Source organism: Salvelinus namaycush, chromosome 15 (genome assembly GCF_016432855.1).
Source record: "Salvelinus namaycush isolate Seneca chromosome 15, SaNama_1.0, whole genome shotgun sequence".
Lineage (NCBI taxonomy): Eukaryota > Metazoa > Chordata > Actinopteri > Salmoniformes > Salmonidae > Salvelinus > Salvelinus namaycush.
This window is the reverse complement of record NC_052321.1, coordinates 11,656,928-11,676,545: the sequence shown is the minus strand read 5'-3', so window position 1 is coordinate 11,676,545 and position 19,618 is coordinate 11,656,928. Positions and strand designations below refer to the sequence as shown.

The window sequence follows — 19,618 nt, the reverse complement described above, 5'->3', positions numbered from 1 at the left end:
ATGCAATTTGTATCTCTAACTTTGTCAGCAAATATTAAATTTCAGAAGCAAGGAGGAAACTAATCTATCGTGCGTTTACTGTACTCCAATAAAGATAATTACCCATAGGAATATGGATGGAACCCCTGGGGTTTCTGTTGTCCAAGAAACATTTAAGATTGTAACTATTAAGAAGTCCAAAAAGCCTCTTACCGAAAGTGATTCAAAGCTAAATGTGGTTTTAAAGAATTTAAGCCACTTGTTTTCGAGAAGATTCAGTCAACACCATGAATTCTATCCATTATGAAAATCCTTTAACGGATGGTGATACCACAGCAAATTATGCAGATGTTGCCTAGTAACCAACCACCAAAATTCAAATCCGGTCTTCAGTACAAAACGCAGGTTTTTGTTTGGTAGGCTAAAAAAAAAAACTCCCAGAGCCACTCACACCCTCACAAGCACTCACACAATGGGTGTGCCTTGCACAGCCGTTTCTCGACGGTCTGGGGTAGACACCCTTGAACAGAGGTAGCAGTGAACCCCCCCCCCCCAGAAAAGATCCCAGCTCAGCACAGAGAGAGAAACCATCCGTACACTCTCAGCAGGACCCTGTCATACAGCCCAAACACAAAGCGCTGGAAACACCCCACAGTCACAGCCAGCCAGAGTACACATGCTGATGAGCTCCAGGCCCACCCACCCACACCCAAAGCCAGTCCACCAGTGGCCCTCCTCCAGTACACATGGATTGATTCCTCAGTGGGAACCCTAGCATATTCAGCCTAGTGACCAGCATTGACAGTCAGCATTCCTGTTCTCTCATCCACACTCTAGTGTTTGGGGAACAGATGTGTATTTGTATTTATTAGGGAACCCCATGTGTTAGGGGTCCATCACATTAAAGCACTTCCATCACAAATCCACGAGTTTCCCGTGTACCATGATGCCTTGTGCGAATTATGGGCGTTATTTCCGGGTCGAAGTAAACAAAAGGTTTCTTCAACCATTCATTCATTCATTCATTCATAAAGAGCTTGCCAAACAAAAAATGATGTGGGAACACAACCTGACGGAGATCAAAAAGGGTAATATCAGCCGACATTTACACTCCGTAATTGATGGTTGGGAAGATGACGTGAAGAAGTGGCCTCGTATCACGTACGGTAGCATATTTACTTACTTTGTTGAATCTGTAGCTTGTGATGGTAAGGCGATGAGCAACTTAAAAAGTTTGGAGGCGTACCAATACCTACACAGTCACAAAGTCGTTCGGGTGTTATTGAAGCATGTTGGAGACGACCTTGTCTACCTAAAAGCAGACAGTGCCGAGTCAGAGCCTGCACGCATCTCATCACAAGGCGTGGGTACTAGCATCAACGACAGGTGTCATACAGACAGTGGGTTGCTCATGTATTGCAGTGCCAGGATGCTCTTGTAGTCATGCTGCAGCAATTCTGTGGAAGGTCAGTAAAGTAACGACCAAAAATGACATGAATGTGCAGGAGAACGGGTACTCCAGGAGAGGTTTGGGAAACACTGGGTTAGATATGAACTAAAAATATTTTCTTCAATGTAGGTTGAGAGTGCAGTCAGGCAAGGCGAAACAGGAATGGCATGCACTGATGTGCAAAGGAAGAGTGGAACTCAGGTGTGAGGAAGAATGTAGGGCTGAGGAAGGCAAAACATTCCTTTTAAACACCACAGACCCCACCACACATATTCCAGGCCCATCAACGTCGTCACAGGACGATTCCACAACCTCCCCCGACTTTTTAGGAACCATGCAGAGTTCACAAGCCACATCAACTCCTTGGTAATGGCCCCACTCAAGTTACAGAGCAGATGTAGACAGCAGCAGCAAGGCAGGCCCAAGCCAACATGATTCAGCCCACACGAACACACTGAACACAGCACAACACTAACCTGTAGGAAGTGCACAATGTTTTATGAGGCCTACATCAAATGATCCCCCGTACAAGCAGCTATATTAATGGAAGAAACCAAGATCCAAAGTGCTTCACAGCTACGGTATGATGCTAGGAAACTGTGTCTAACAGCCAGAACAGAGAAATGAGTCCACAAACGAAACACCACAGATCCCAAAAATGTGTAAATGAGCATTTGTACCCAACCTTCACTGGCAACCGTCATCATGAAGTGCTTTGAGAGACTAGTCAAGGATCATAACACCTCCACCCTACCTGACACCCTAGACCCACTCCAATTTGCTTACCACCCCAATAGGTCCACAGACGACGCAATCGCAACCACACTGCACACCGCCCTAACCCATCTGGACAAGAGGAATACCTAAGAATGCTGTTCATCGTTTAGCATTTAACACCATAGTACCCTCCAAACTCGTCATTAAGCTCGAGACCCTGGGTCTCAACCCCGCCCTGTGCAACTGGGTCCTGGACTTCCTGACGGGCCGCCCCCAGGTGGTGAGGGAAGGAAACAACATCTCCAACCCGCTGATCATCAACACTGGGGCCCCACAAGGGTGTGTTCTCAGCCCTCTCCTGTACTCCCTGTTCACCCACGACTGCGTGGCCATGCACGCTTCCAACTCAATCATCAAGTTTGCAGACGACACTACAGTGGTAGGCTTGATTACCAACAACGACGAGACAGCCTACAGGGAGGAGGTGAGGGCCCTCAGAGTGTGGTGTCAGGAAAATTACCTCACACTCAAAGTCAACAAAACAAAGGAGATGATCGTGGACTTCAGGAAACAGCAGAGGGAGCACCCCCCATCCACATCGATGGGACAGTAGTGGAGAAGGTGGAAAGTTCCTTCGGGGTACACATCACGGACAAACTGAATGGGTCCACCCACACAGACAGCATGGTGAAGAAGGCGCAATAGCGCCTCTTCAACCTCTGGAGGCTGAAGAAGCTTGTCACCAAAAACACTCAAACTTTTACAGATGCACAATCAAGAGCATCCTGTCAGGCTGTATCACCTTTGCCTGGTACGGCAACTGCTCCGCCCACAACCGTAAGGCTCTCCAGAGGGTAGTGAGGTCTGCACAACGCATCACCGGGGGCAAACTACCTGCCCTCCAGGACACCTACAGCACCCGATGTCACAACAAGGCCAAAAAGATCATCAAGGACAACAACCACCAGAGCCACTGCCTGTTCACCCCGCTATCATCCAAAAGGCGAGGTCAGTACAGGTGCATCAAAGCTGGGACCGAGAGACTGAAAAACAGCTTCTATCTCAAGGCCATCAGAATGTTAAACAGCCACCACTAACATTGAGTGGCATCTGCCGACATACCGACTCAATCTCTAGCCACTTTAATAATTGGATGTAATAAATGTATCACTAGTCACTTAAACAATGTCACTTTATATAATGTTTACATACCCTACATTACTCATCTCATATGTATATACTGTACTCTATACCATCTACTGCATCTTGCCTATGCCGTTCGGCCACCGCTCATCCATATATTTATGTACATATTCTTACACATCATTCCTTTACACTTGTGTGTATAAGGTAGTTGTTGTGAAATTGTTAGATTACTGTTAGATAATACTGCACGGTCGGAACTAGAAGTACAAGCATTTTGCTACACTCGCATTAACATCTGCTAACCATGTGTATGTGACCAATAAAATTTGATTTGAATACAGCAACAAAGCATGGCAAAGAAAATGAAGTCAATGTCATCACACTCCTGGAGAGCAGAGGGCATGTTGTGCAGAACAGAGGCCTGATGGTGCACCCTGACCATCCTTGGTTGGGAGCCAGCCCAGATGGGATCCTTGATGCAACACAGCTCCTTGAGATCAAGTGCCCCTTCAAGAGTTCCATGTCTCTGACAGAATTTCTGAGTCAGCCAAATGGTGACATCAAAAGCTTGGATGATGGACAGTACCTAATTCACCCCAATGGAAAAGATGGATACTACCTTCAGATGGGTAAAAATGTATTCAAGAAAATAGATTATTATTACAAGTATTGAACATTGTATTCAGAATTTTGTGGCAATGTGCTTTCTTATTCCTTCTTTCAGACACAAGTGACTATGATGTGCCTGGGCCTACAGAGCTGCAAGCTGGTTGTCTGGACACCAAGTGAGCACATAGAAGTGGACATTCCATTTGATAAAGACTACACAGATGCAACAGCTGCAGAAGTTCTACTTTTTACACAAGCTACCTCGGTTGGCTGATGATTTGGCTGAAAAGAAGATCCATCTCTGCCCAAAGTACCTGGAGCTCGTTAAGTAAATGGGGGTGAGCAGAAGATTAAATATGCTGGGCAAACACAATTCAATTAGTTTGAGCATACACTTACTTCATAAGTTTTAATAAATATATATATATTAAATAATAACATAAGATAGTAATATATTAGATAATCAATTCATTAAGAGATATACCTACACAAACACAGTGTAATGATCTCTCACCAGTATATTTTTCATAGGACAGAACCAGTTAAAATAGGCATGTTGGTACAGGCAGTTGTGTGAGCTGACAAAACAATGACAAAACAATGATTTAAAACAAATACAGCTAACAGTTGGAATATAAAAGAATGTTACAAATGCTGACAATGTTTTGCAGTTCATTAATATGAATAAAGTGATGTACATTTTTGGAATACATAAATGATCAGTGCATGTTGTTAGACATGTTGATTATGTTAGACATTGTTTCTATTTGATAGAAATAAGCTCTCCTCTCAGATTTACAAGAGCTGCACAGATGTTAAGTATGTTGTCAATTTTAGGGAACAAACTAATAGGCACAATTTGTGAGAGAATCTTGTACACCTTAAGTTAGAGGCCGACCGATTATGATTTTAACGGCGATACCGATTATTGGAGGACCAAAAAAAAGCCGATACCGATTAAATCGGCCGACATTTATTTGTAATAATGACAATTACAACAATACTGAATGAACACTTTTCTTTTACCTTAATATAATACATCAATAAAATCAATTTAGCCTCAAATAAATAATGAAACATGTTCAATTTGATTTAAATAATGCAAAAACAAAGTGTTGGAGAAGAAAGTAAAAGTGCAATATGTGCCATGTAAAAAAAAGCTAATGTTTAAGTTCCTTGCTCAGAACATTCGAGCCCTTACCTGGGCTCGAACCAGGAACACATCAACAACAGCCACCCTCGAAGCATCGTTACCCATCGATCCACAAAAGCCGCGGCCTTTGCAGAGCAAGGGGAACAACTACTCCAAGTCTCAGAGCGAGTGACGTCACCAATTGAAACGCTATTAGCGCGCACCCCGCTAACTAGCTAGCCATTTCACATCGGTTACACCAGCCTAATCCCGGGAGTTGATAGGCTTGAAGTTATAAACAGCTCAATGATTGAAGCATTGCGAAGAGCTGCTGGCAAAATGCACGAAAGGGCTGTTTGAATGAATGCGTACGAGCCTGCTGCTGCCTACCATCGCTCAGTCAGACTGCTCTATCAAATCATAGACTTAATTATAACATAATAACACACAGAAATACGAGCCGTTGGTCATTAATATGGTCGAATCCGGAAACTATCATTTCGAAAACAAAACGTTTATTCTTTCAGTGAAATACGGAACCGTTCCATATTTTATCTAACGGGTGGCATCCCTAAGTCTAAATATTGCTGTTACATTGTACAACCTTCAATGTTATGTCATAATTACGTAAAATTCTGGCAAATTAGTTCACAACGAGCCAGGCGGCCCAAACTGTTGCATATACACTGACTCTGCGTGCAATGAACGCAAGAGAAGTGACACAATTTCACCTGGTTAATATTGCCTGCTAACCTGGATTTCTTTCAGCTAAATATGCAGGTTTAAAAATATATACTTCTGTGTATTGATTTTAAGAAAGGCATTTATGTTTATGGTTAGGTACAGTCGTACAGCGATTGCGCTTTTTCCGCAAATGCGCTTTTGTTAAATCATCCCCCGTTTGGCGAAGTTGGCTGTCTTTGTTAGGAAGAAATAGTCTTCACACAGTTCGCAACGAGCCAGGTGGCCCAAACTGCTGCATATACCTTGACTCTGTTGCACAGAACGCAAGAGAAGTGACACAAATTCATGTTAGCAGGCAATATCAACTAAATATGCAGGTTTAAAAATATATACTTGTGTATTGATTTTAAGAAAGGCATTGATGTTTATGGTTAGGTACACGTTGGAGCAACGACAGTCCTTTTTCGCGAATGAGCACCGCATCGATTATATGCAACGCAGGACGCGCTAGATAAACTAGTAATATCATCAACCATGTGTAGTTAACTAGTGATTATGATTGATTGATTGATTGTTTTTTATAAGATAAAGTTTAATGCTAGCTAGCAACTTACCTTGGCTTCTTACTGCATTCGCATAACAGGCAGGCTCCTCGTGAAGTGCAATGTAAAGCAGGTGGTTAGAGCGTTGGACTAGTTAACCGTAAGGTTGCAAGATTGAATCCCCAAGCTGACAAGGTAAAAATCTGTCGTTCTGCCCCTGAACAAGGCAGTTAACCCACCGTTCCTAGGCCGTCATTGAAAATAAGAATGTGTTCTTAACGGACTTGCCTAGTTAAGTAAAGATGTAAAAAAGAATAATAATAATAATAATAATAAATAAAAATCGGTGTCCAAAAATACCGATTTCCGATTATTATGAAAACTTGAAATTGGCCCTAATTATTCGACCATTCCGATTAATCGGTCGACCTCTACCTTAAGATGCCTTATTGCTCGTTCCACATGAATACGGACATTAGCAATGCGTCGTGTGCGAGTGACCTGCTCATTTGTCAACTGGCATTGCTTGCGTGTAAATGCTGATAAGACCATGCGTACATTACGTTCCTCTAGCAAGTCCCTAATTGTGAAGCCACGGCCCCCCATCACCTCATCTCCAGCACGCAAATGGTCGAGAAACCCTGAGTCCTGTGTTATGAACCTATCGCTACATTTCCCACCATAAGCCTCGGAAATGAACATAACCATTCCTGATGGCGCAGTTGCTACTAGATATTTTACAGTATTACTGGCATAGCAGTGACTGTAAGATTCAGTTCCTGAGTCCAGATATTTAGCCTTCTGCAAAACACTTTCTGTGCAATCAATAACAAGTTGTGTTTGGGAAAAAAAATCGGAAAAACTAGTAGCCTTTATCATCTCACGAGGCAGCCATGGAATGAGATCCTTGGTGTGCTCAGCAATGACATCTATCCAGAATTTCAATGTTTTACTGACCTGACCGGGTGACCTTTTGAAGCGTCTTGCTAAATCAGCTATAACAAAGTTCTGTCTAAGTTTCAATAGTGTCAACAGAATTCGGTCTACAACCGGCACCGTTGATGATGTGGGGGCAAAACCTTGTAAGCAAGACACAAGAGTGTTGAATTCTAGTAGTGGAATCCCTGTGTACAGCAGACAGTCTGCATCATCTTTCAATGTAACATCTGCATCAGACAGTGACCTCTCAGGGGCTGGTGCAGTTATCATCACATGTGATGATAGGTCCTTTGGAGTAGTTGTGGTCCTCCATTGCTGGGTCTGACCACTGTGTTTGGGCATCATGGAAGGTCTTTGAAATAGGACCTGGTTCCTCAGAAACCTTCACCACACCAGGCTCATCTGCAGGTGATGATTAGTTGAATATGAATATAGATGATTAGTTCATGAGCTTATTTGATAAGGGTCGAGAAAAGCAAATACACTAATTAGGGGCACTTTTAAAAACATTTTAAACTCCCTGTGCCTTATAGCATTTATCAGATTATTCTCTACTGCAAGGTTTAGGTTTAATATTTTCAAAATAAATATTCTGTATATATTAGCTAGAACAGGGAATGAAATTAACACCTGCCAAATACAGGGTAAATGTTGGCTGTGGCAGGTAAACATTTCAGGTCACATGCCACCATGGCAGATAATTTATAATAATATAAATAAAATAATAACCTAAGAATAATCATGGATTAAGGTTCCACAATATGTACCATATTTCTAATGTGAGGTAGCTTCCCACTGACTCAGTGTTTACAATTATAAAGCGTTTAACATAGATTTCATAAGTGGCAGATTTAAAAAAAAAAGTGTCTGGCAGAAATTAAAGAGATTAATTTCAGACCCTGACTAGAAGCTATCGTAGTCAAATTCTAGTAACAAAAACTGAAGACACACACGCAATATCAAAACTAGTCGACATTCCTGTTCTTGTGACAAGTCTGTCAACCCTCCTGCTGAGGCTGCGTCTCTTCTCTGGTGGCCTCTCATAACCCAGAAAGAGTGTTGGGTGTGGGTTATCCTGCGTTGGTGTCTTATCAACAAAGTGAAACGAGCAAACATACAACTTTTGGGAGCTTTTTTAAGTTTACGTTTTTGAGCCAATTTCTTTACGCTTCGTCGTCATTTGGGAGGCGATGGAAACTGTACCATCTCTGACAGGAACATTCTGATTTAGTTTTATGTTTATGGTCGAAGCCCTCCAATTTAAGACAATCATTAAGTTTGTCTGGTTGTATGTACAACCACGAACAGCGCATGTTGTCCCCGGCTCCGTAACATTTCAACATCTAGCAAGTGAATATCTGATTATTGCTTATCCCAGTTGGCTAGGAAAAACACCGCCGGGCCAAACTCAGTACTTCGCTACTTCCCGCCGGAAGTGACACTCATAATAATTTCCCCAGTAACCTCCCCAGGAAACTTGTGGATAAAACAGTACAACATTATTACACCACTACATATCTACAATACAAAATGCATATTGCCACCATATAACAATATTACAATGATCGTGTGTAGAGTGTGTGTGCTAGCGTGTGTGCGTGTGTCTGTACCTGTGTGTGTGTGTGTGTGTCTTCCCAGTCCCCGCTGTTCTATAAGCTGTATAAGCTGTAAAGAACTTGTAGGTTCTTCACATAAAAATTTGGTTAAATTACAAAATAACAATGAAATCTGCCAAGTGACACATACATTTTTCATTTCATATAAATATAATATATTAATGTATGTTTATTACACACAAAAATATTCTTGCCACACACACACACACACACACACCTTACAGTGAAATGCTTACTTACAAGCCCCTAACCAACAACGCAGTTAAAAAATATATAAATAAGAAATAAAAGTAACAAGCATGTGTCTATGTTTGTGTTGCTTCACAGTCCCCGCTGTTCTATAAGGTTTATTTCTATCTATTTTCTAAATCTGATTCTACTGCTTGCATCAATTACCTGATGTGGAATAGACTTCCATGTAGTCATGGCTCTATGTAGTACTGTGCGCCTCTCATAGTCTGTTCTGGATTTGGGGACTGTGAAAGGACCTCTGGTGGCATGTCTTGTGGGGTATCCATGGGTGTCCGTGTGCATTACAAAAACAAGTAGTGATGAACACAATCTCTCCACCACTTTGAGCCATAAGAGATTTACATGCATAGTATTAATGTTAGCTCTCTGTCTCTCTCTCGCTCTGTGCTGCCCTGTTCTGAGCCAGTTGTAGTTTTCCTAAGTCCCTCTTTGTGGCACCTGACCACACGACCGGACAGTAGTCCAGGTGCGACAAAACCAGGGCCTGTAGGACCTGCCTTGTTGATAGTGTTGTTAAGAATGCAGAGCTGTGCTTTATTATGGACAGACTTCTCCCCATCTTAGCTACTGTTGTATCAACATGTTTGACCACGACAGTTCACAACCCAGGGTTACTCCAAGCAGTTTGGTCACTTCAACTTTCTCAATTTCCACAGTATTCACTACAAGATTTAGTTGTAAGTGAATGATTTGTCCCAAATACAGTACGTTTGCCAATCGGTTGTGCAGCCAGACTTATTGGCCATTCCTTTTTTCTGATCCCTCTCAACCATACAATTTTTCAATTCGTCATCAATCCATGGGGATTTAACAGTTATTACAGTCATGTTCTTAATGGGTGCATGCTTATTAGTAACTGGAATAAGCAATTTCAAAAATGTGTCAAGTGCTCCTCGTTACACACCACAGACCAGGAAATATTCTTTACATCATCAACATAGGCATCACTACAAAACGTATTTTATGACCTCATATACAATATCTTAGGCCTAGCCTTTGGAACTTAGGTTTTCCTAGATGTAGCTACATTCGGAAAGTATTCAGACCCGTTGAACTTTGACCTTTTCCACATTTTGTTAGGTTACAGCCTTACTCAAAATATTTACAACATTTTCTTCCCCTCATCAATGGACACACAATAGCCCATAATGACGAAGCAAAAAAACAGGTTGATATTTTTGCAAATGTATTCTAAATAAAAAAACAGAAATGCCATATTTACATAAATATTCAGACCCTTTCCTACGAGACTATTGATCATCCTTGAGATGTTTCTACAACTTGATTGCAGTCCACCTGTGCTAAATTCAATTGATTGGACAGGATTTTGAAAGGCACACACCTGTCTATATAAGGTCCCACAGTTGACAGTGCATGTCAGAGCAAAAATCAAGCCATGAGTTCGAAGGAATTGTCCAAAGAGCTCCGAGACAGGATTGTGTTGAGGCACAGATCTGGGGAAGGGTACCAAAAAAATGTCTGCAGCATTAAAGGACCCAAAGAACACAGTTGCCTCCATCATTCTTAAATGGAAAAAGTTTGGAACCACCAAGACTCTTCCTAGAGTTGGCCACCTGGCCAAACTGAGCAATCGGGGTAGAAGGGCCTTGGTCAGGGAGGTGACCAAGAACCCGATGGTCACTGACAAAGCTCCAGAGTTCCTCTGTGGAGATGGTTGTCCTTTTGGAAGGTTCTCCCATCTCTGCAACACTCCATCAATCGGGCCTTTATGGTAGAGTGGCTAGATGGAAGCCACTCCTCAGTAAAAGCCACATGACAAGCCCGCTTGGAGTTTGCCAAAAGGCACCTAAAGTCTCTCAGACCACAAGAAACAAGATTCTCTGGTCTGATGAAACCAAGATTGAACTCTTTGGCCTGAATGCCAAGTGTCATGTCTGGAAGAAACCTGGCACCATCCCTACGGTGAAGCATGGTGGTGGCAGCATCATGCTGTGAGGATGTTTTTCAGCGGCAGGGACAGGGAGACTAGTCAGGATCGAGGCAAAGATGAACGGAGCAAAGTATAGAGAGCCTTGATGAAAGACTGAGGCGAAGGTTCGCCTTCCAACATGACAACGACCCTAAGCACACAGCCAAGACAACATAGGAGTGGCTTCGGGACAAGTCTCTGAATGTCCTTGAGTGGCCCAGCCAGAGCCCGGACTTGAACCTGAACGAACATCTCTGGAGAGACCTGGAAATAGCAGTGCAGTGACGCTCCCCATCCAACCTGACAGCTTGAGACGACCTGCAGAGAAGAATGGGAGAAACTCCCCAAATACAGGTGTGCCAAGCTTGTAATGTCATACCCAAGAAGACTCGAGGCTGTAATCTCTGCCAAAGGTGCTTCAACAAAGTACTGAGTAAAGGGTCTGAATACTTATGTAAATGTGCTAGTTTTTTTGATGATGATACATTTACAAACATTTCTAAAAAACAATTTTTGCTTTGTCATTATGGGGTATTGTGTAGATTGATTAGGGGAAAAAACTATCGAATACATTTTAGAATAAGGCTGTAATATAACAAAATGTGTAAAAAGTCAAGGAGTCTGAATACTTTCCGAATGCACTAGCTTTTTGACTTTCTAAAATGATCGTCACAGGTGGCTCTGAACCCTGACTTTTCATTAAATGGACCTTTCGGTCACCCAGACCCTGACAGCTTTAACCAAAGGTAGCATTAACCGCTAACCGCTTGTCAACCTCCAGCCCATAGAGAGAGGTATGGTATTTTAACTGTAAATGAGCATAAACCTCTCTCACTCACCCAGACCTGAGGTGTAGATGGCCTTGACTGACTTCTTCATCTTGTACAGCACACTGCGGTCCACATCCAGCGCCTGGAGGGAGGAAAGGAGAGAGAGAGAGAAAGAGGGAAGAGAGAAAGGGGGAGGAAGGAAGTCCAGTTCTTGTCAGTTCAAAATCACAATTGAATCCATATGGCACACAAACTGCCGCATTGATTTTGCCGTGCTTGAATTACTTCCAAGGGTAATATTGGATGGCAGTAATGTTGTGAGCTCTGAGGTACTTTTATTTCCTGATTTAATGATTAAAGGATTGAGGGTTTCTCTTATCTCTGGCATTGATAGCGGTCCTCTTGCCACAGGCCAATGTGGACACAGGGAAAGGGGATACCTACTCAGTTGCACAACTGAATGGATTCAACCGAAATGTGTCTTCCCCATTTAACCGAACCCCTCTGAATCTGAGCGCCCGGGGAGCAGATGTTGTTGTAGGTTAACTGCCTTGCTCAAGGGCAGATTTTTACACCTTGCCGGCACAGGGATCCGAACCAGCAACCCCTCGGTTACTGGCCCAACGCTCTTAACTGCTATGCTACCTGCCGCCCCACAGGTGTGTGTGTGTGTGTGTGTGTGTGTGTGTGTGTGTGTGTGTGTGTGTGTGTGTGTGTGTGTGTGTGTGTGTGTGTGTGTGTGTGTGTTTGGGAGTGCATGTGTGTGTGTGAGACGAGGCAAGGCACAGCCTCCTGTCTGTCTGCAGGTGATTCATTATTCAAGACGATACTATAAATAGATCCAACTGATCTCCAGTCTGGTGGAAGAGGGGAGAGGGAAGGAAGGAGAGAGAGGAGTGCAGGAGGACTCCATAGAGACCACAGGAGGCCTGTTCAGATCGGGGACCAGTTCAGATATGGAGGTAGGTCAGGCTGATGCTGTCTCACACCAATGAGAAGACTATTCTATCATTTTTATTACACACACACACACACACATTAGTGCTGAGCGATTAACCAAAATGTTGATAATTTTTCTTTTTTTAAACTACTAATTGATCGACGTAGGTTCAACTACTTGAATTCCATTTTTATTTTTTTATTATTCTGTGAGCTCAATGCACAGAGTCTCTAGAGATCAAACAATTCAGGCATGATTTGATTTGTAGCAGGGAGTTGTAGTTTCCAACAGGCCAATGTTCTACACAGTTTACTGCAGAAAACGGGATACTTAACTACAACGACCATAATCCATTGTGCGGCTCCTGTACTTGCCCAGTCTGTTTCTTTCACGCCTGCTATTATTTCATTAATGAAATAATAAAGTAATCAAATAAATCAAATTTAATATACATAACATCTGCAATATTTTATTATAGTAAAGTACTGTGAATAAGTGATGGTAGATAAGTGACAAGCAGTCCTGGACAGTCACTTCCATCATGGGACTTTTATTAATTGTTTTATTCTGTGTTGTTACAGCATTCAACCCACATAATGCATAGTGCATTTCATGTTAAAAAAAAATCAATCGAAACCGAAATCTTTTTTTAAATATAAATCGAACTGAAACCTAACAGACCTCAAAAAGCACTAATCGCTCAGCACTACAAAGCATGCACAGAAATCAACTCACAAAGCTAACACACAAGCTAATTGTCTCACACACACTAATGCACTTACATTACACATACACGCTGTCTGACTCCAGCTGAGACAATGCACCACTGTAAGAAAGAAGAAACCGACCGATGATTAGAGGGTCACCGGGGGATTGGTTTTGTGCTTCACTAAGTAGGTCCACCCGGCGCCACTCTGCCCTTGTTCCCAATCTCACGGCATTCAACATATCATCATCTTTGCCTCAGTCTGAATCTACTAAAACTGCAAAATAACCCAGGCAAAGAAGCTACGTTCAGTTTCCACAGATAAACAGAAACAGTATTCCCCGCGCTACACTGCTAGCCATGAGAGAGAATAACTAGGCCTGAATCAGTGTTATGTTAGGAAAGGCTCTGTGATGTTTTATATCCAGAATGTCTCAGTATCTCCCAGTACTCAGGCCTGAGAAGTGCTCTGTGCTCCGTTTTGCTGGTTTTGTATTTCATGGAGTGGGCAAAAGCTGACGATGTGTTTATTCACATTTATCAGTGGTGGCCTCTTACTGACACAAGGAAGGCCACCTACAGTACCAGTCAAAAGTTTGGACACACCTACTCATTCAAGTTTATTTTGTTATTTTTACGATTTTCTACATTGTAGAATAATAGTGAAGACATCAAAACTACGTAATAACACATATTGAATCATGTAGTAGCCAAAAAAGTGTTAAAACAAATCAAAATATTTTATATTTGAGATTCTTCGAAGTAGCCACCCTTAGCCTTGATGACAGCTTTGCACACTCTTGGCATTCTCTCAACCAGATTCACCTGGAATGCTTTTCCAACAGTCTTGAAGGAGTTCCCACATATTGTGAGCACTTGTTGGCTGCTTTTCCTTTATTCCGCGGTCCAACTCATCCCAAACCATCTCAATTGGGTTGAGGTTGGGTGATTGTGGAGGTCAGGTCATCTGATAGAGCACTCAATCACTCTCCTTCTTGGTCAAATAGCCCTTACACAGGCTGGAGGTGTGTTTTGGGTCATTGTCCTGTTGAAAAACAAATGATAGTCCAACTAAGCGCAAACCAGATGGGATGGCGTATCGCTGCAGAATGCTGTGGTAGCCATGCTGGTTAAGTGTGCCTTGAATTCTAAATAAATCACTGACAGTGTCACCAGCAAAGCACCCCACACCATCACGCTTCACGGTGGGAACCACATTTGCAGAGATCATCCATTCACCTACTCTGTGTCACACAAAGACACGGCGGTTGGAACCAAAAATCGCACATTTGGACTCATCAGACCAAAGGACAGATTTCCACCGGTCTAATGTCCATTGCTCGTGTTTCTTGGCCCAAGCAAGAGAGCTGCGTCTTACCTAAACTTGACCTCTGAGATCTGGCCAATGGGAGGCAGTGCAGCGGCATTGCCCCGAGTTACGACATCACTGGGCCTACTGTGAGAGACCTTACTGACTTTCAATCCACAATCCACTTCTGGACGTTTCCCTACAATAACCCTCTCGGTCAGGAGACAATCCACATCCCACTTCTGGACGTTTCCCTACAATAACCATCTCTGTCAGGAAAAAAATAAAAAAATAAAAAAACTCCCATAAGTGCTCATCAAACAGTCATTTTGATCGTGGCTTTTAAGTCCTGTTTTCTCCAGAAGAGAGAAAAACAATTAACACAAATTCTAAAAACTTCATCATATTAGCTGAACACAATTACTCATCATGAGACGCTAACAAGATCTCCACCTGAGTATTCCCATTTAATCCTAGCTCCCTGTCCACCACTAGCTGAGTCACACAACACAGGCCTCCTAAGATTCTCCCAAGACAGCCTACAATCATTTACCACACAACATTCACTGCAAGTGCTGCCGCCTGCTGACTGTGTCAGTCAGGAGCTAGCAATCCTTTGCAGCAATTGCAGTTGTCAAACAAAAGACCATCAATATAGATGGAGTTATCCTAACCACCCTTCTTAAGATGCAGCTTTGTTTGAACAATTTGGTCCCAAGAGTTTCCCATTGACCATTCTACTGTAAGAAATGAGTCATTAGCCAGTCTAGTGTAAAATATGACTTGCATAAAACACAATATTATTAGCTCCACAGAGACCATCTGGATTCATAGACCAAAACAAAGTCCAGAACCCACACATAATGAAACTCTGGTTTTCAACCACACTGGAGGTATTGTTCAAAGCAAGCTATGAAACAAAATACAGGTCACAATATAGGTGAATCCCCTTTAAAAGTGGAACCTGGCCTCCCGAGTGGCGCAGTGGTCTAAGGCACTGCATCGCAGTACTAGCTGTGCCACCAGAGACTCTGGGTTCGAGCCCGGGCTCTGTCGCAGCCGGCTGCGACCGGGAGGTCCATGGGGCGACGCACAATTGGCCTAGCGTCGTCCGGGTTAGGGAGGGTTTGTTCGGTATCCTTGTCTCATCGCGCACTAGCGACTCCTGTGGCGTGCCGGGCGCAGTGCGCGCTGACCAGGTCGCTAGGGGTACGGTGTTTCCTCCGACACATTGGTGCGGCTGGCTTCCGGGTTGGATGCGCACTGTGTTAAGAAGCAGTGCGGCTTGGTTGGGTTGTGTTTCGGAGGACGCATGGCTCTCGACCTTCGTCTCTCCCAAACCCGTACGGGAGTTGTAGCGAAGAGACAAGACAGTAACTACTAACAATTGGATACCACGAAATAGGGGAGAAAAGGGGATAAAAAATATATATATATATGTGTGTATAAAAAAAGTGGAACCTGAGATGCAGAGTTGTGAAATGTTTTTCTCCATCCAATATCACCTTAAGCTCAAACACTCTCTTTCTAGCCCTGGTCTGGATATCTGCTTATATAAGTAGATATTTCAATTAGTCTTGTGAGGGTACAGGGTTTCCCAGACTCAGTCCTCGGGACCCCAAGTGGTGCACGTTTTGGTTTTTGACCTAGCACTACACAGCTGATTCAAATAATCAACTAATCATTAAGCTTTCATCATTTGAATCAGCTTTGTAGTGCTAGGGCAAAAAAAACAAATATGCGCCCCTTGGGGTCCAGAGGACCGAGTTTGGGAAACGTTGGTATAGTGATAATGCCCTAAACCAGGGCTCTCCAAACCTGTTCCTGGACAGCTAACGTCCTGCAGGTTCAGTCCAACTCCAGTCTAGGTGTTCTAGATTAGGGTTGGAGCGAAAACCTACAGGACGGTTGCTCAACAGGACCAGGGTTGAAGAGCCCTGTCCTAAACGTATTTCTGCTGACATCATCCCTCCCTAAGTATGCAGCAACTGTGGGACTTGTTATATTCAGAATGGATCTCCATTGATTTCTAGTTTCCTCTCTCCTTGAGGATGATACCACCAAGCAGTGACAGAGTTATTTAACCCAGGACAGAGATATAAATCAATCTGTAGCTCTATGTTACCTAGATCCAGGGTTTTATTACCTATGTCAATTAGGCAGTCTGAACACACAGAGCTTCCGCAGCAGTCAGTGGAGTCTTAGCTTTGCTCTATAGCTGCAATATCAAAGTGATATTTGATTGAAGCCATAGACATGGCTGGCAGAGGTAGGCAATCAACACAGCAAGGGAGGCCCCATAGGAGAAAGAAATTATACAAGCCCCTACAACAACTTGGGAGGTCTGGCAGCCGAGGTAGAAATGTGCCGACTAAGTCACTGTGGTGTGATGGGTTCAGATTCAGCAGACTACTAAAAGTAGCTGTCCTCTCTGGCAAGATGGTTGCCGGCTTTCTGGATAGGCACAAACCAAATGGACGGATGATTTAGAACGTTGGAGAGCATACCGCTTCTGGCTTTCGCCACGTGTTTTCACTGAAGGCAGCCAAGTCAACAATATGTTTGCGATAAAGGCTCTCACACCTACAGGGATGTACTGTAAAACACTAAGAAGATCATACCTACCTAGTTCATCCACAAAGCTAGGAGGCAAGTGTGATATTGATACACCGTTTGTGTTTTAAACTGCACATCAGAACTAGAGGTCGACCGATTAATCGGAATGGCCGATTAATTAGGGCCGATTTCAAGTTTTCATAACAATCAGAAATCTGTATTTTTGGACACCGTTCTTTATTTAACTAGGCAAGTCAGTTAAGAACTCATTCCTATTTTCAATGACGGCCTAGGAACGGTGGGTTAACTGCCTTGTTCAGGGGCAGAACGACAGATTTTTACCTTGTCAGCTTGGGGATTCGTTTTTGCAACCTTCCGGTTACTAGTCCAACGCTCTAACCACCTGCCTTACATTGCACTCCACGAGGAGCCTGCATGGAAGGCTGACTACCTGTTACACGAGGGCAGCAAGAAGCCAAGGTAAGTTGATAGCTAGCATTAAACTTATCTCATAAAAAACAATCAATCTTAACATAATCACTAGTTAACTACACATGGTTGATATTACTAGTTTATCTAGCGTGTCCTGCGTTGCATATAATCGATGCGGTGCCTGTTAATCTCTCATCGAATCACAGCCTACTTCGCCAAACGGGTGATGATTTAGCACTGTCGTTTCACCAAACATAACCATAAACATCAATGCCTTTCTTTAAAATCAATACACAAGTATATATTTTTAAACCTGCATATTTTGTTAATATTGCCTGCTAACATGAATTTCTTATAATTGGGAAAATTGTGTCACTTCTCTTGCGTTCCGTACAAGTAGTCAGGGTATATGCAGCAGTTTGGGCCGCCTGGCTCGTTGCGAACTGTGTGAAGTCCATTTATTCCTAACAAAGACTGTAATTAATTTGCCAGAATTGTACATAATTATGACATAACATTGAAGGTTGTACAATGTAACAGCAATATTTAGACTTAGGGATGTCACCCGTTAGATAAAATACGGAACGGTTCCGTATTTCACTGAAAGAATAAACGTTTTGTTTTCGAAATGATCGTTTCCGGATTCGACCATATCAATGACCAAAGGCACGTATTTCTATGTGTTATTATGGTATAATTAAGTCTATGATTTGATATTTGATAGAGCAATCTGACTGAGCCATGGTAGGCAGCAGCATGCTCGTAAGCATTCATTCAAACAGCCCTTTCGTGCGTTTGCCAGCAGCTCTTCGCAATGCTTCAAGCATTGAGCTGTTTATGACTTCAAGCCCATCAACTCCTGAGATTAGGCTGGTGTAACTGATGTGAAATGGCTGGCTAGTTAGCGAGGTGCGCGCTAATAGTGTTTCAAATCGGTGACGTCACTCGCTCTGATACTTGGAGTAGTTGTTCCCCTTGGTAACGATGCTTCGAGGGTGGCTGTTGTAGATGTGTTCCTGGTTCGAGTCTAGATAGGGGCGAGGAGAGGGACGGAAGCTATACTGTTCCACTGGCAATACTAAAGTGCCTATAAGAACATCCAATAGTCAAAGGTATATGAAATACAAATGGTATAGAAAGAAATAGTCCTATAATTCCTATAATAACTACAACCTAAAATTTGTAACCTGGGAATATTGAAGACTCATGTTAAAAGGAACCACCAGCTTTCATATGTTCTCATGTTCTGAGCAAGGAACTTAAACGTTTTACATGGCACATATTGCACTTTTACTTTCTTCTCCAACACTTTGTTTTTGCATTATTTAAACCAAAATGAACATGTTTCAATTTTTATTTGAGGCTAAATTGATTTTATTGATGCATTATATTACGGTAAAAGAAAAGTGTTCATTCAGTATTGTTGTAATTGTCATTATTACAAATAAATGAAAAAAAATAATATATATATGTAAATATTATTTTTTTATTATTATTTTTTTATTATTATTTATGTATTTTTATTTTTTATATCTTTTTTTAAATCGGCCGATTAATCGGTATCGGCTTTTTTTGGTCTTCCAATAACCGGTATCGGTGTTGAAAAATCATAATCGGTCGACCTCTAATCAGAACACTGTTTGAAGCTCACCGAACGCTTTTACGAAAAGCATGATCAAGACATCTTTGAAGAATTTAAAGAAACAAAGAAAATCTGTCCGTTTACTTAGCCTAGCAGGTGCTGGAGGATTAGCCAGTTTGCTAGGATCTTGATAATTGCTCACAACACATCTGACACATTTTGTAACACATCAAGTTTGTAGAATCGTTTGAAGCTGGAGCGTCAAAGATGGTCGGTTGACAACCACATAAAATCAATGCTAAATCGGTCATGAACAACATGTAACAT

At 42.4% G+C, this 19,618-nt stretch overlaps 1 protein-coding gene across 1 annotated transcript in view; it reads right to left on the bottom strand.

Annotated features, from left to right (window-relative positions):
- Positions 1-19,618, bottom strand: part of LOC120060188 (arf-GAP with SH3 domain, ANK repeat and PH domain-containing protein 2-like) — a 102,768-nt gene that overhangs the window by 63,709 nt on the left and 19,441 nt on the right. The window contains exon 2 of the mRNA XM_039009323.1: positions 11,836-11,908. Within this exon, the coding sequence (XP_038865251.1) occupies positions 11,836-11,908 (73 nt within the window). The remainder of the gene's footprint in view (positions 1-11,835; positions 11,909-19,618) is intronic.